The following is a 16,881-nucleotide window of genomic DNA, read 5'->3' on the forward strand; positions in this document are numbered from 1 at the left end:
GATGCTGGTGGACACGTGGCAGTGGGTTTAATGTCAAGAATTGAATGAGTCGTGGGTTTATAATGTGAGATATAGTTGTTTTAATTAATGTACATTGGTATCTTAATATTAATATTTGATTAAATGGTGTTTATGAGTTCCCTTATTTAGTTATTTCTCTCTTTATGATTATGATAGTTGTGATCGTTAGGATAATAAGTGCCATAAAAATTTGACATGCTTTTTTTCATTTTTATATTTATTTTTATGTATTAAAGAGTCTCTAACAATGTGAAGGCTATGTAGATAACTATGATTCTAAATCTCGCATTTGTGGTCTAGTGGTGAAATTCTTGGGTTCTTTAATGGAGACGCAAGTTTCATTCTCATTTATAGTATTTTGGTTGGATATTGGCAATGAAAGTTTTGAGTTAGGTTTTGTGAGATTGTCAGTTTAAATCTCGAGTTCACATGGTTTTAGTCTCACCGTGTGTTACGCCATAGAGTTTATGATATTAAGTGACAGCCGGTGGTATTGTTTAAAAGGGGAATGCCCAAGCCAAATCTGAAGTCAGCGTGAGCCTGATAAGAAAACATAGTCTGACAGAGTGGGGTAATAAGGCTCTCCAAATTAAAGAGTGCGATTGCATAACACACAAGAATGTTGACGTTCTAAAAACGATAACTAGGATTGTGAATGAGCCAAATTAGGTTGGGTTTAGGCTTGAAGTTAAACGATTCAGCTCGGTTAAAACCGTATATCTTAACAAGCTGGTATTAAGCTGGGCTTGGTTCATGAAATTCGAGTCAGCTTGTGGCTCATAAAGCTAGCTTGTTTGTTTTTAAAATTTGAAACTTTTAAAAGGTTATGCGCATTGATATATAAAAACAAAATTATATATATATATATAATTCATAATTTATAAACAACAGAATTTATAGTATATAACTTCTATAATTTAAGATTTGGGTAGAATTTTCTAATATTAAAATTTAAACGAGCGAAAGGCAACGAGCTAGCTAACAAGCCTGTTTTAGCCAGGCTCGAACTTAACTCAATTACAAACGAGTTTTTCTTGAGTGAGTTTATTTACCGAGCCTTAGGGTTCGAGTTGTTTTGAACAAACCTATAACTGTATTTTGATATGGATGTCATGTAATGTTTTATGGTGACATGAAACACCAATACAAAATAAAAGTCATATCATACTATATGATTTATAAATGTTCACGTTGATACTTTTAGAACTTTGAAACATAATTTATTCAAACCTTGACTTGTTTAAGAGAGAGGATGAGGTTGATAAGCATGTGTAAAGTTTAAAACATTAATAGAATTTAATGTATTCAATTAACTAATTAAGTTGTGAGACTTATATTATATAAAACGTGACAAAGTTTTATTCTCAATTTCTCATCTCTAAATCTAATGTCAAATATCAAATGTCACAGTTATGCAAGAAACCAAAGGAGAGAAACCTAGTCACGCCATTGGACCCACACCACATATGTCACCAACAAACTTTATATTCTTTTTGAATTTGTTTATCACAAGTTACTATCGAGTTAACGTGTTAAGAACGATTAAAAGGTTTATTTTGTTTCATTATTATAATATCATACATTATTATAATATCACACAACTAAATGTTATATCATACACAAAGAAACTTGGTGTTCAACGTTATAAAGCAACAATTGTGAGTGTGATTGTGCTCGCGGTAAATTATATGAAATCTCTTTCCCCTCCTCCACGACGCTCTTGAAAAGAGAATATATTGAACGAGATCGTTAGGCGTGAATGCTCGTTTGATGACATATTACTTCAATGACCCGCTAAGATACAAGAACCCAGAGACCTTTAATCGTCGCTTTCGGTTGTCTAAACGATAATTTTTGCGTCTTACCGAATACTTGGAGCTTGAGTTTGAATACTTAAGCAAAACTGGATGGTCGGGGACGCTAGGATTCACCGCGATACAAAAGGTTACTTCAGCGATATGCATGCTTGTATACGGAAACACGACCGACATCAACGACGAGTACTTAAAATTGACCGATAAAACAACTTGAGACACCTTTGAGTATTTCCGCTGCGGTATATATATTTTAATATTTAAGAAAACTATATAACTTGTTTTTTTAAGTATTTTTAATTAATTATTTGCTTATTTTAAATTTAAAAAATAGAAATGCAAAATAGAAATAAAAAATTTGGTAATGATTGCTACAAAGTTTCAAGGAGAATTTTGGCTAGAATATTTTTTTTCAAAACTCTGAAAAACTGACTAAAACTACGTGACATAAAATGCCAAAAAATGCAGAGCTTTGACTACGCATGGTTTAAGCATTGCTTTGAATATTTAATAGTACACTTTGAATATTTGATAGTACACAAAAAGAATTGGAAAGATGATTATATTAGGGGCTTCTGTATTGTATTAAAGTTATAATAAAACATAAAATTGGTTATTAGATATTATAGTTTTCTACTAAATCATATTTGTTTGATAAATATAAAGGAATGAAATGAATCATTTGATAAGTAACTAGTAAAGCCAGAAACACCTATGCTACCTTATTACATAAAAAATGATAGATAGACATATAAGAAAATAGAGACGAAAGCTCATAAAATGCTAATATTTTGCTAAAAATGTAACTTAACCGTTTTTTAAAAACTTTTTTAATACAATGAAATTGAGTAAAAAACAAACCGAATACCGTACTGATTATGACGGTACAATATAATTTCGGTACAAATAGTGCAAAAGTACCAAAAGAGACTCATAACGGAACCAAAAAACTACAAAAATGAAGGTAACAGTACTAATGTTTTTCGGTCGGTATCGATTTTATATGTATAATATGTTTTAGTGGCATGGAAAATAATGAATATACATCCTGTGCCTAAAATCTTAATAATGTAAAATAAGGATAATATCAAAGTCGAATTATAGGTTTGAATTAACCACAAATGATTCATATGGTGCCAAAACAATATTCCTCTTTCTTAAACTTTTGAAAAATATCAACATATAATTTGTTATTATTTTACCTTTTCAAAGGACTTTACGTATAGCTCATTTAGAGTAGATATCTTTAACAAGATTATATATTGATTAGTTTCACCATTTAACCCCTATTCACCATTCAATCCGCATATCCAAACTCCCCATATAGCACGATCATCATATAAACGTTACCATTGAAACTTTTCATGGTGTTCAAGTATATTTAAGATTTTTGGTTGATATCAACACCAAAATTTTAACATTATATGGTTTACACGTCTAAAAAATAAGGGAGAAAAAGGGGGGGGGGGGGGGGATAGGTTTGTAACGCTTCTATCAATCCTCCTTCATTACAAGTAGGGGTGTGTGTGGTGTGGTTCAGTGAGGTTTTGGATTAAAACCAAACCGAAAACCAATAACCCTCCTACCCGGACCCAACTTACAACTTTCAATGTATTGTGCTCTTCAAAGAGCAATTTTTTTTCAAAAACTCACTCAAATTAAGATGAATGCCACATAAAAAAGCTCAAGGAAACAATATCCGACTATTTGTCTATTATACATAAAAACGCTTGTTTAAAATACTCGAGTATATCATCCAGGCTTTTGTCTATTTGTTGTATAAACAAGCAAGACTTGCTAACATGATCATGTGTCTATCCATACAACCCCTCTGCAATCAAAATACTCATAATTAGGAAAACTTCTCTTAAAATCTCAATAGATAACAAGGACCATCAGACCAACAAAAACAAATGATTAGTCCACCATAATACAACTTTGGCTACATCTTAGCAAATGAGGGGGACTTGTAGAGGTACATCCCCAAAAGAACCCAAGTCTAATGGGGTAAGGCTAGTTCATGTAAACTAATATTAGCACACCCAAATATTAAAGAAAGCCCATTAGGGTTAAGGCCACTTATCACCTATAAATATTTTGCTTTCTCCACAACACGAGGCACATTGTCTCCTACCCCCAAAGAATTCACTCCCTCTACATACTAGAGCGTTAGAAGGTGGCCCAGAGACTCATCTGTGAGCATTTACTCAAATCTGACTCGTATTGATCTATATTTGTTCATTTGGCATGTGACTTTGTTTGATTATCCAAATAAATAGTTGCAAATGTTTAGCGCGATTAAATGGTTTTAAACATATTTTCAGGATTTCCATACACCTTTACCCCTGGCTTCGTCATTCATAACCCGTAAAGAAAATCCTTTATGAAAATAATCAGGGATTTTGTTTGAAATAATTTCAAAAGATGATGACAACAATCAGCGTCTGTCAGTATCTATCACCGAATCCTCATGGAGCTCACTGAAATTACATGTAACAACATGAAACATCTTCATTACCAATTCCCTTTTTACATTCATAGCCAAAAAGATCTTTGAGCTCAAGAACCCATTTGTACTCCTTATATTTTATATATTCAACAATTACAAAATATGCGTTAATCATATAAACCAACGGAGGAATGATGGGCTCCATATATGACATAAAACAAGATATTTCAACTTTATAACTCCTTAAAGTCTCGCACCTTCAAAGAAACGATGATAGCTAGGCATGGATCTATTGACATCCTCTCTTTTAGCTCAGTAAAAAAGTAACTAATTTTCACTCACACTCTACGTGATATCTCAAAGAAGTCTTTTAATTCATTATTATCTAGGGTGTTATGATTTCTCATTAAATATACTATGAGCCTCAAAAAGGAAGCAAACTCGCGTACTTCATCGGTGGAAAGATCTACAAGCAATCTCCCAAGTAGCTTGTTTGCAAGCTCTACCAAAAATATGAAAACGCCCTTCACCTTACACATCCCATATTCACTACCTCTTGCCACATTTCCTATCATAACCTGCTCTTTCAGGTGTAGTCAACACATGAATACTAAGCAATATTGGTTGTTTGATGATCAGGGGTTTTAATATTTTGCTGTCTTTGAAGCATAAAGTCAACAATTCATATGATAGTCAACTCAGAAAGTCAAAAGATCTAAATTATATCATGTTACGGTCAAGATAGATTGCTAGCAGATTAAATCAAACTCAGGTTCAGCAAAGTCAACACCAGAATCATAAACTGTTTAATGATTGCTGATTAATCTTCAAAAGTCAAAGTTGCTTCAATCAGCAGAGTCAACTGGTTTGGATTAGATAAAGCTTTATAAATATCTCACCCGCCGTTGTGTGAACCGGTGACAAATAGAGTGTCACCAACGATGACGGGGCTTCGTTAGATAGAAACGTGTGCAAATGTGATCGTAGAACTTGATCATCCTCCACCTCATTAAAGAATCTTACCAACTCCTCCACTACACTACCGTTAATCTTGGTATGTCTCGACAAGGCGACGTTGACCCTAGTAAATAGTTCATGGACCAACGTCCAAATCCGGATATAATCGCGAGTAGAATGACGGCTAGGAGTAAATTCATCATCGTCGTAAACTTCCATGTTAACCTAAATTCAAAGACCTACAGCTGCAAAATTAAGTGTGTGTATATGTGTAAATGAAGAAGGGTTTCGGAGTTTGAAAAGTGGGTGTAATAACACCGTCTAGTGTAATAGTAACATTTTCAAACGGCTATTGAACAATCTTTTATCAAATTAACCATTCAATAAAAAGGATTTTTTTACAAAATAACCCCTTAAAATTTTCCTTTTTTCATAAAATTTCTTAATACTTTTTGATCTTTTATGATATTGTAACTTAGCCCCCCCAAGTTAACTTACAATTTAAATACTTTGTAATTCCGTTAACCGTTTAATTCATTCAATACATGAACCTTTCAATTTTGTCTTTTTTTCTTCCCAAATAAATCTGAACCTTAACTCCCAAATCCTATTTTAATCTTTGTCGTTCTTTCCTTCGTCTTCCACAAACCCTACATGAGAGGCACGCTGATGAGTTTAACGACCAACATTAACAGAGTTAATGGGGTCGGATTTAATTGCAAGTGATAACAAAAGTATTGGACGGAAATCGCAAATTTGAAATTATTAGACGAAAGCTAAATACTTGGTCAAACCATAAGGACGGAGATCGCACTTCTCTTTAAATGCAAATATTAATTTTTTTATATTCATATAATCTAAAAGAGTGATTTGCTTGCAAACTTTTTGTGGTAATTAATATTAATTGGCCGTCGAATAGTTAATTATGATGGTGATGTTAAAGGATAATAAACGAAATGGTAGCTAATGAGAACCAAAGATTAAATGATGGATTTTGGGTGGTAGATTCCGCTGTGGTTATTGAATCATCATCATCATCATCATCATCATCATCATCATCATCATCACCGTACTCAATATATACCACCAATAGCCAAGCTATGGTAGGGTCTGAGAAGAGTAAGATGTAGACATCATTACCCCTACCCCATAGGGATAGAGAGGCTGCTTCCGATGAGACCCCCGGCTCGATGTTGTGGTTATTGAATGCAAATATTAATATTTTCTCTATACTCATATAAAATTTTGTCGTAGATTTCCTTGTAGTAAAGGAAGATTGGCTAAAGTGTTATCAAACTAGAGATGATAGTGCAGCATAAACAGATGGGAACACCCGAAAACTGGGATGGGTAAAAATTATGGTTTGAGACGAGTTTAAGATTAGTTTTGAAATTTTTCACGGGTTTGAGATTTCTAAAGCACTCGATTACCTGACCAGATTACCCGATAACATTAACTCATTTACCCGATATACCCGACATAAAATTTTACCTATATATATTGTATGGTACGTCTTTTAGTTCTTTTATTCGTAACATCAGTGTGGTTTATCTATGCTATGAGCCTTACGAATCTCAAATAAATAACAAACATACGAATAAAAGTATATCAGCATAAAAAAACTAGCCGGTTCGAAGCGGTTCAACAGTCTGACCGAACAGTTGAACCGGTTTACTATGGAAAAAAATATTTTTTTTAACTTAAAAGTTTTTCAACCACTCGTGTATCACATGAGTTCTAACCTAGTTAACATAATAACTTAAAACTTGATTGTTTTCATATCATACTCGAGATAGAAATCTACCACCATCTATGATCTATATATATATTAGACAAAACCCCTAATTCTCCTACCAATCAATCAGTTATATTTTCTCTCGATGGTATATATCGTTTACATGCGATTTTAAGTTAGTATTTTTATTTAGGGTTTCTGCTGATGCTTAATTTCCAAAGTTATTCCAAAACGGAGGAAATGATGAGAAAATAATAAATATATAATTAAAATTTAAATTATAAACATGTAGCTGGAATAGCTCAGTTGGTTAGAGCGTGTGGCTGTTAACCACAAGGTCGGAGGTTCAAGCCCTCCTTCTAGCGGTTTTTGTATTTTTCATTCAAATGTTTAAAAGGCGAGCCCGAGTATAAAGCAGGTTATATCGACCGTTCTTCGCACATTTGAATCTTAACAAATCGCATCTACTATTATAATAAACAAAAATATATTTGGACCACTTGGCACCTAATTGCACTATATTTGTGCCACTTAGGCAAGTTTTATCATTCATTAAAACTTTTCTTTTTCTTTTTATTCAAATAAAAGGATAATCAATTTTGGTTAATGGTTTAGTAACACCCTTTCTTTAAATATGACACTCTTATTATGAATTAATTATTTAGTAATTAATAATAATAATAATAATAATAACTAATAATAATGGTATAGCATTGTAAGATAATGTTATTGTAATTTTTGAGACCCCAAGAATGGAAGTATCTCCATGGGGCATGACTCAAATTAGTGCATATTATTCTTCCATGAATCATCATCATCGTTATTATTTAAAAAAAATTAAAGGACTTAGTTTAAAAATCAGTGCTCGGATTTTATCATTTCAGTATTATTGTAATCTTTATAATTAATCATATTATATATACAAGTGTCCAGTTTAAAATTAATTTGAGGTAGAAAAATATGAGAATCGCATAAACACTTACATACCATGCATTAAAAAATAATTATATGTAGTGAAGGAGAGTGTGTGTATATATATCGAATTGGGGAAAAAGTTGATTAGACTTTACAACTTAATAAATTTAATGTAAATGTTATGCTTATGATTAATTTTGAGAACCGATAATGATGCATTTACTGTGTGATAATTTGTCTTTTATATATATCATAAACGAAACGGTGTTACAAATCTATATGTTATTTCTTATTTGTGTAACTAACTTATCTTCAAAGTTAACATAAATTATTTATTGTAAAGAGTAGATAAGTAAAATAAATAGATGTATTCATTTATGGATAATCATATGTATTTCATAGTGTAGCATGAGTAACTTTTTTGTTAAGATTATATTGGTTTGCCCATTTGTCATAATCATCTAATCATCTTTTTGGTAGTTTCTCATATTTTGTTTGTAAAGCATATATAAGTTAATGTTACTATCATAAACAGATACACATCTAAAAACTTTTTAATTAGACCAAATTTCTTTTGGGTTGTCATGTGTCCTTAAAATTTTATATGGAAAACATGTTAATACATATGTTTGATCTATGCTATTTTTAAATCAAAATATTTGATTAATGATATTCTTTTCTTATATAATTAAAGTGTTACCAGCTAAGCACGTACAGTCATATATAAACAATTTTTTTTATATTTATGATAACCTTATCATAATTCTTTTTTCTTCTATAATTTGTAATTTATTCAACTTTATAAAGGGAATCCCTTTTATAAATATTTATATTCATTTATTAAAATTAAAATATTATCTATCCAACCCATGTATCACACGGGATACTAACCTAGTTAATTTAATAAAAAGAATTCTATTTGTAAACTTAGGGTCGTAAACAAGATGAACAAGTTCATCTAACTTTGAGTCCAACTCGTTTAACCTAAAACAACTTGATTACCGTTGGTTAATTATTTATTACTTGTTTATTCTTTTATGTGTGCTTAGTTTAATGTTTTTTTTTTCTATATAAACAGAATGTATATTATTTAGTTTTCTCTAACTTGCAATGTCATCTTTGATCATCAATTTCATCATCAATGTTGCTAGGAAATAAATAATCTTCATTTTCCAATTCATCTTGATTTGCATTTCTTTAAATTGTAATTCGTTCATTGAGAACCGGCAACATATGTTTATCGTGTCAGGAAGCAATAAAAAAGTTTATATAAGATCATTAAACTAACCTTCCTCAAAATATAGACGAAATAATGAAATCCATTTACAAATGTAGTATAGTCAATGACCATGTAAACTCGAAGGCATTGAATAGTGGACGCGTGATATGAGGTTACATGGCATGAGTTGGATAACGTGTCAAAACGAGTATTATTTTTCTTATTATTTTTTTGTACCCGACCAAAAGCGATTGAGATGAAAATCCCATTCGATTTAAAACCTTATGAACACATTGAAGCATCACCACTGATTTGTTCGCAACCTCATGCCGTGGGTCCCACGGGTCGTCATTGTCCACGAACAAAACATCCTTCAAGTTCAACAACATATAAATGTTACCATTGAAAGTTTACATGGTGAACAAGTACATTCAAGATTTTTGGTTGATATCAACACCAAAAGTTTAACATTATATGGGTTACACGTCTACTAAAAAAAGGGGTAAGATATTGTAACTAAGACGAGCAAATGGTACCGGTTATCGGTACCAAAATAGGTACTATCAGTACCAATCATTACCGACTATTTAATGTTTTTGGATCGGTGAAATATCGGTATTTAACGAATTTTTGCCTATGGTGCCTAGGGATGGCAACGGGCCAGGTATTGGTAATCCCATGCCCATACCCGTTTGTAAAACCGTGTCCCGTCGGTAGACGACTTCTAAACCATATGACCCGTTTATTTTCACTATTATTGATCTCATATTACAATTCACATTTTACATACCCATCAAAACTTAGGCTTCAAAAAGCTATATCTACAATATGAATACTAGATTAAGAAGACATGAGTATTGTAACATAAAGAAAGTCAAAAAACATAAAAATCAAATTGTGAAAAAGTCAATATGGAATATTTTACATCTGTAATAACATAAGATTTATTTGGGTTGGTGAATATAATTTAATAAATTTTTTTATTAACTGATAAACAAGTATAAATCCAGTTAAAAAATAAACAAGAAGCTGGAATAGCTCAGTTGGTTAGAGCTTGTGGCTGTTAACCACAAGGTCGGAGGTTCAAGCCCTCCTTCTAGCGGTTTTTATTTTTTAATTTTTTAGTTACCCCCAACTCGAGCACGTACAACGCTAGGGTCAGCTCGTTTATTTTAAAATTTTATTAAAACATATTTATTAGAAGCAAACTTTATAAACAGATTCAATGCGAGCCAACGAGCTTATATTAATGTAAATAATAAACAGGCAGTCGTCAAGCTCTTATAAGTTATATAGATCGCAACTGAGTTTAGACAAAACTACTCATTTTGTTAACACCCCAGGTTATAATTAGTAATCTTTTTGTTAGTTTAATGTGATTTCTTAAGTTTTAAATAAATAAATAAATAAATAAATAAATAAGTAAATTACAGATTTTAAAAACTGGCATATTATCCACGTATATAGTTATATTAAGAATTAAATCTACAAGAATGCTTCAACAGCAAGCACCATAGCCAGATCAGTGATGTCCAATATGTTTCACTATTTCAGAATATAAACCTGGAGAAACTGAAAACATCCGAAAATAAAAGGAAATAACGATATTCATCTCTGAATGTAGTTTAGTCGATGGACCATGTAAACTCCGGTGCATCATGATGGTGGACGCCTTAAGTGTGGTTGCAATGCATGAAAATAATCAAATCAACACAAGACAAAACGTGGGTACAAAAATGAACAATCTGGTAACGTGTCAAACATGTCGTGTGGGTTGGGTTGTAATTAACACGTTAGTTCACGACTCGTTTGAAGTTAGATTACAATTATATAACTATAGTTCAACCCGAGTACAACTATATTACTACACGCTTACAACTCGTTAATCCCATTTATGCACTATTTAACTAATCCATAAATTGATTATAAGTTTATAACCCACCGACCCAAGTATGGTCAACAAAAGTCAAAACCAGGTCGGGTAGGAACCGGTTCCGGTTATAGTTGGGTATTTGACCGGGTTTTCCAGGTAGGGTCAGGTCGGGTTTTGACCAGGTAAAGGTGGAACCGGTTCCAACGGGTCCGGGGAGAAACCCAATACCAGGTCGTATCCGCCGGTCGGATCCGGAACTGGGTATTTTGTGTACATCTACCTTCTAGCGATTTTTGTTTTTTTTCTCATTTACCTCGAAAAGGGTTCAAAAGGCGAGCCCGATTATAGAGCAGGCTATGTCGACCCGCCCTTAATCGAGGCCACACCACGCTTCATACGTCAAATTTGAATCTTAGCAAATCGCATTAAGTTAACAAAAAGAATTGTACTTTTAAACTCGGGATGTAAACAAGAAATGAACAAGTTCGTCGAACTTAGAGTACAACTCGTTTAAAGTAAATAGCGAGCACCATATGACCATGTCCAAATCAAGGAATTCCAAGAAGTTAAGAACTCAAACTAATCGAATATAAAACATACAATATTTTCTAATCGTTTTCTAACATCGACCAATACAAAAAACGAGACATAAATATCCCTTCGAGCTTCAAACTTGCACACAACTACAGAAAAATGTATGTTGAGACGGGCAAAAACGGTCCAAAACCAAACATGCCCTGCGCATCTCTAGTTGCAGTGTCATCTTTAGTCATCAATTTCATCATCAATGTTGGTACGAAATAAATAATCTTCGTTATCCAATTCATCTTGATAAAGACATAGAGACGGTGTTTCAACTTTCTTGACATCTGCATCGGCATCTAGTGATTTACATCCCTGTAAATTATTAAAAAAAACATAGATTAGTTTGCGATAATAAGCCAAATATGATGGTTTAAAACTAAATATCCATTCAAGAAATATAAATAATTTAAAGATTCATAAAACATTAAAACTAACCTTCCTTAAAATATAAAAGAAATAATGAAATCCATCTCCAAATGTAGTGTAGTCAACGGACCATGTAAACTCCGGTGCTTTAAATAGTGGACCCCTGAAGTGTGGCTGCAGTACACGAAAAATGAGCGGGTTGAATGTTAACCTGTCAACACAAGTATTATTATCATTATTGTTATTATCATTATTATTGTTATTATTATTATTATTATATTTTTGTTATTTTTTTTGCTACCTGACCAAAAGCAATTGAGATGAAAATCCCATTCGGTTTCAAAACCCTATGAACACCTTGAAGCATCGCCATTGCTTTGTTAACAGCTTCGGGCCTTGGGTTCCACGGGTCGCCACTGTCCACGAACAGAACATCCTTCAAGTTTAACAAAATATAAACTAGACATGTTAAAACTTAAATAATAAACATTTTAGTTTTCGTAATTTATTTACAATTTACCATGGTTCCTTTCTCTATAACGACATCAAACGATTTGTCAGCAAAAGAAAGATTACACATATCGCATTCCAACACTTTAAAATCTGCAAACAAAAATAAGAATAAAATGAAAAAAGATTTTTTATATGTTAAATAGTAAATAACAAATTAAGTTATATAACAAACCTTTGTAGCCTTTGGATAACAGCCGTTTTTGCATTTTTGCAACTGCAACTGAAGATAGATCGATGCAGGTTATATTAGTGATTCCTTCTTTATATAACTCATCACACAGTTGTGAGTTTCCACACCCGAGCTCCAATACCTGTAGTATTATATTACGCTACTATTAAGATAGATCGGTGGGCTGCCGATGCAATTTCATATAATCGGCCCCTAAAATCGGTTAGCAGTCAAAGCCAGTCAAAATCTTTGAAGTATTCGAATTTTTGTATATAAAAATCTACTCATATTAATCACTATTAATCGCTAGTCGGTACCTCACCACCAGACTAGCTCCTAGCGAGTTCTACATTCAATTTCATGAACTCATCATTAAAATCTAAAAAAATTTAAGATATTTGAGTAAAAGTCAAACGGTGAGTTCAGTGATTGTCTAGATGAGCCCGCTAGCGAGAGCTACTGGAGATCGGATCAAGCTTGAAATGAGCCGAGCACGAGCTCGAACCTTGTATTGGAAGCTCGTTGAGACTTAACGAGCCACGCGTGTTTTTAAGTTTGACCTCTTTTTGACTTCTATGCGTTAATTTCTCACTGCACAGCTGAGCTCGAGCTGAGCTATAGCTCGTTTAAGATACTACATGAGCTCGAGCTCTTGTACACCAAAACAAGCCGAGCTCGAGCCACGCGTGTATTGGAAGCTCGTTGAGACTTAACGCGCCACGCGTGTTTTTAAGTTTGACCTCTTTTTGACTTCTATGCGTTAATTTCTCACTGCACAGCTGAGCTCGAGCTGAGCTATAGCTCGTTTAAGACACTACATGAGCTCGAGCTCTTGTACACCAAAACAAGCCGAGATCGAACTCTCGTAAGTCAAACCAAGCCAAGTTCGACTTCGTAAATCAAAGCGAGCCGCAATCGAGCTTGAGCTCTCGTAAGTCAAAACGAGCCGAGTTCGAGCTTTCGTATGTCCAACCGAGCCGAGCTTGAGCTCTCATAAGTCAAACCGAGCCAAGTTTGACCTTGTGAGTAAAAGCGAGCCGCAATCGAGCTTGAGCTCTCATAAGTCAAAATGAGCCGAGCTCAAGCTCTCGTATCGAGCTGAGCTCGAGCTCTCATAAGTCAAACCAAGCCAAGTTCGACTTCATAAGTCAAAACGAGCTGCAATCAAGCTTGAGCTTTCGTAATTCAAAACGAGCTGAGCTCGAGCTCTCATAAGTCAAACCGAGCCAAGTTTGACCTTGTGAGTCAAAGCGAGCCGCAATCGAGCTTGAGTTCTCGTAAGTCAGAACAAGCCGAGCTCGAGCTCTCGAAAGTCAAAACGAGCTGAGCTCGAGCTCTCATAAGTCAAACCAAGCCAAGTTCGACTCCGTAAGTCAAAACGAGCCGCAATCGAGCTTGAGCTCTCTTAAGTCAAAATGAGCCGAGCTCAAGCTCTCGCATGTCAAACCAAGCCAAGCATAAGCTCTCGTATGTCAAAATGAGCCGCGATCAAGCTCGAGCTCTCATAACTCAAAACGATCTGACCTCAGGCTCGGCTCGTTTACACTGAATTTTCCCTTATTCTATTGATTAATCAAGAGAAAACAGCTTACCGAAGAATCCGGTTTAATATGCTGCTGAATCAAATGCCGAAAATGCGAGTAATCCTTGAGCCATTCGTAATGATCCTCCGAACTAAACCTCTCATTCCTAATAATAATGAATAATAATAATAATTACAGTTTTGAACTAGAGTAATTAGGCTACAAAAAATAAAGTAGATTAATAATAATTTAACTTAGAACAAAAGCTGTAATGTTATTTAATTTGTACGCTTACTCTGTAAACTATCAATTTTATAGATATAATAAGACTGGGAAAGCTAGTAATAATAATAATAATATTAATTGAGGACAAACCAGTAATTAGGGTCGAGGTAAGCCTTGACGGACGGTGGTCCGACGGTGGTTCGCTTGGAGTCCGACGGTGGCTCTGGTTCGCCCATATGTGGTACAAACTGAAACCCTAAAAGGTCGTTATAAGTTTAGGTAAACTGACAATTATACCCCCATTTTTTTGTTAATTTGTAGCTAATCAGTTAATGCCGAAAAATATCGGATATCGGTCAATTACCGATATATGAAATATCGGTTATCGCAGTGAGATATCGGTAGGATATCGTTAATTTTAATATCATGTAAAATTCATATATATGTATAGCAATTTAACACTAATAATTTAGTATAGTCTCCTGCCATGAACAAATTAATCTTTTGCAAATTGCAAAAACTAACAATCATAGCAAAGTAAGAATTGATTAAGAATTAAAACACTAACATTGAACACTAATATCGGGGGTATCGGTGATATATTAGTCAAATATCGGTCAATATCATTGATATTATCGATACCGATATTCTGAACCAATATTCTGATTTGTACATCGCGAAGAACCGATAACCGATATATCACTGATATGTCGGTGATATATTGGCGATATCGAGTGCATAGATTGTAGTTACATGACTGTTTACGAAAACAGATAATTTTTTAGCTGAATGTGAATATAAATTTGTGCCTTAAGTATATATAAATTCGATAACTCATATATAAAAAGGTAAATGATAGGATGATAATTAGGCTATAAAGTTGATAATTTAGGCTTAATACAGTTAATATAAACAAGTTAATAGGTTTAAAAGCAATTTTAATATATATATAACTTCTTTTATTTTATTTTTGAATTTTGGGCCTTCGGGATGACCGGGTCTAAGTCGGCAGGGACGAAGCTTACCTAGTGCCGGGGGTGCCACCCCACCCCCTGGTTTTTTTGTGCGGTAGTGAAATTGACCCTTTTTTCGTTCGTAAATTTACCCGTTTGAACCGAAAATTTGAGCCCCCTCCCTAGTTTATGAATTTTATAATACATTTTGAGTTCCCCCCCACCCCAACAACGAACTCGTCCAAGCTTTGCCACTGTCAATCGGTCAACTTCCCCACCTCCCCATCCTAGAAGACCCAGTAAAAGGGTTATGTTATTGAAACTAATGTCGTGTGACATAAAGGAAAAAAATTATATATTATATTTGTATTTGATATTCAAGGAAACCGTAGGATTCGTGACAATAACACATATAAGAAAGTTGGTTATCATGATTTCACCGAGTGGTTACAAATCACTGGTAAATATTATCTGGCAACATGTTTTTCCAACTTGCATCACTAATTCCTATAAGATTTGGCTATGTGTCGTTACATAATTTATACGGATATTGAACTCGAGCGTTAGAAATTAAAAGGAAAAACAAATTATTAATTATGAATTTTAGACACTTGGATAATTATTAAGCTAAAAATACAATAAGTATCCAATGATAAAAATTTAAAAGATAAAACGATTTGCAGGAATATTGAAGCTGTTTTGGAGTTAAAGCATGCGCTGAATCATAACACCTGTTTATATTATTATCATTGTATGCATTTTTTGATCTTGTATATTATTGAAGCTTAGCGACCGTCCTGATAAAATATCAAGATACGATGATATTGGTAAAGTTAATCGGATATTCTTTAATCTTGTTTTTATTATACTACTCCCATTGGCAATCTCATAATGAGATGGTGGGCCCACAGTTAAAAAAAATTGAAAAAGAAAACCCATATTGCAATCCAAACTAACCCCAAATAACTTAATTATTCAATTAACTTTTAATATTTGAACTAAAAATAATAATTAAATACACGATATTTCTTTAAAAAAAAATTATGAACATTCCGACATAAATTTTATTTAAAACGGACTTCGTTAAAAAAATATTTTTTTTAAAATTGGGATGGGTTGTGAATGTGTGTAAAGATTAGGGTAAATTAAATTATGTAGATTGAGGAGAGATAAATTAATTTTATAATATGAGATTGGGATTGTTAGATTGCCAATGGGAGTAGCCTTAGTAGAATATATCATCTTATTTATTTGAATTATATTGTTACTCAAATAGTGCTGGTTTGTTATGGTAGCTTGGGCTATATAATATAACTAGTTTTTATCACCCGTATTACAGGGGTTGTTTATATTATTTGTTTTAATATTTATTTATTTTTTGAATTTATATTTTTTTATTGTATGAAAGTTAATAATATACTTATGGTTCATGATAAATTGTTTCACAAATAAATGAGATGCTATAACCCAGTTTAAAAGTTATATGGTTTTGATGGGAACTAAGACCCGTTTATTTCTTTTACTATAGATTTGGTTTTTTAGTTATAAATAATATTTATGAAAG

General features: G+C 33.1%; 1 protein-coding gene and 2 non-coding genes across 3 annotated transcripts; 2 read left to right on the forward strand and 1 right to left on the reverse strand.

Annotated features, from left to right (window-relative positions):
• The first annotated feature begins 7,267 nt into the window (after nucleotides 1-7,267).
• Nucleotides 7,268-7,341, forward strand: TRNAN-GUU (transfer RNA asparagine (anticodon GUU)). Its single transcript has one exon. It is a non-coding gene; the product is annotated as a tRNA-Asn (tRNA).
• Nucleotides 7,342-10,138: 2,797 nt separating this feature from the next.
• Nucleotides 10,139-10,212, forward strand: TRNAN-GUU (transfer RNA asparagine (anticodon GUU)). Its single transcript has one exon. It is a non-coding gene; the product is annotated as a tRNA-Asn (tRNA).
• A 1,401-nt stretch (nucleotides 10,213-11,613) lies between these two features.
• LOC143581175 (uncharacterized) lies at nucleotides 11,614-14,616 on the reverse strand. The gene is made up of 7 exons (XM_077064012.1): nucleotides 14,515-14,616; nucleotides 14,209-14,305; nucleotides 12,620-12,758; nucleotides 12,455-12,537; nucleotides 12,236-12,370; nucleotides 12,004-12,108; nucleotides 11,614-11,880 (listed from the first exon to the last, which is right to left on the reverse strand). Exons 1-7 carry the CDS (start codon nucleotides 14,598-14,600, stop codon nucleotides 11,749-11,751), a joined length of 777 nt encoding a protein of 258 aa, XP_076920127.1. The 5' UTR covers nucleotides 14,601-14,616; the 3' UTR covers nucleotides 11,614-11,748.
• Between the last annotated feature and the right edge of the window lie 2,265 nt (nucleotides 14,617-16,881).

Source organism: Bidens hawaiensis, unplaced genomic scaffold (genome assembly GCF_021521415.1).
Source record: "Bidens hawaiensis isolate Kalapana, Puna unplaced genomic scaffold, B.hawaiensis_p1.1 tig00030817_1, whole genome shotgun sequence".
In the NCBI taxonomy this organism is placed as follows: Eukaryota; Viridiplantae; Streptophyta; class Magnoliopsida; order Asterales; family Asteraceae; genus Bidens; species Bidens hawaiensis.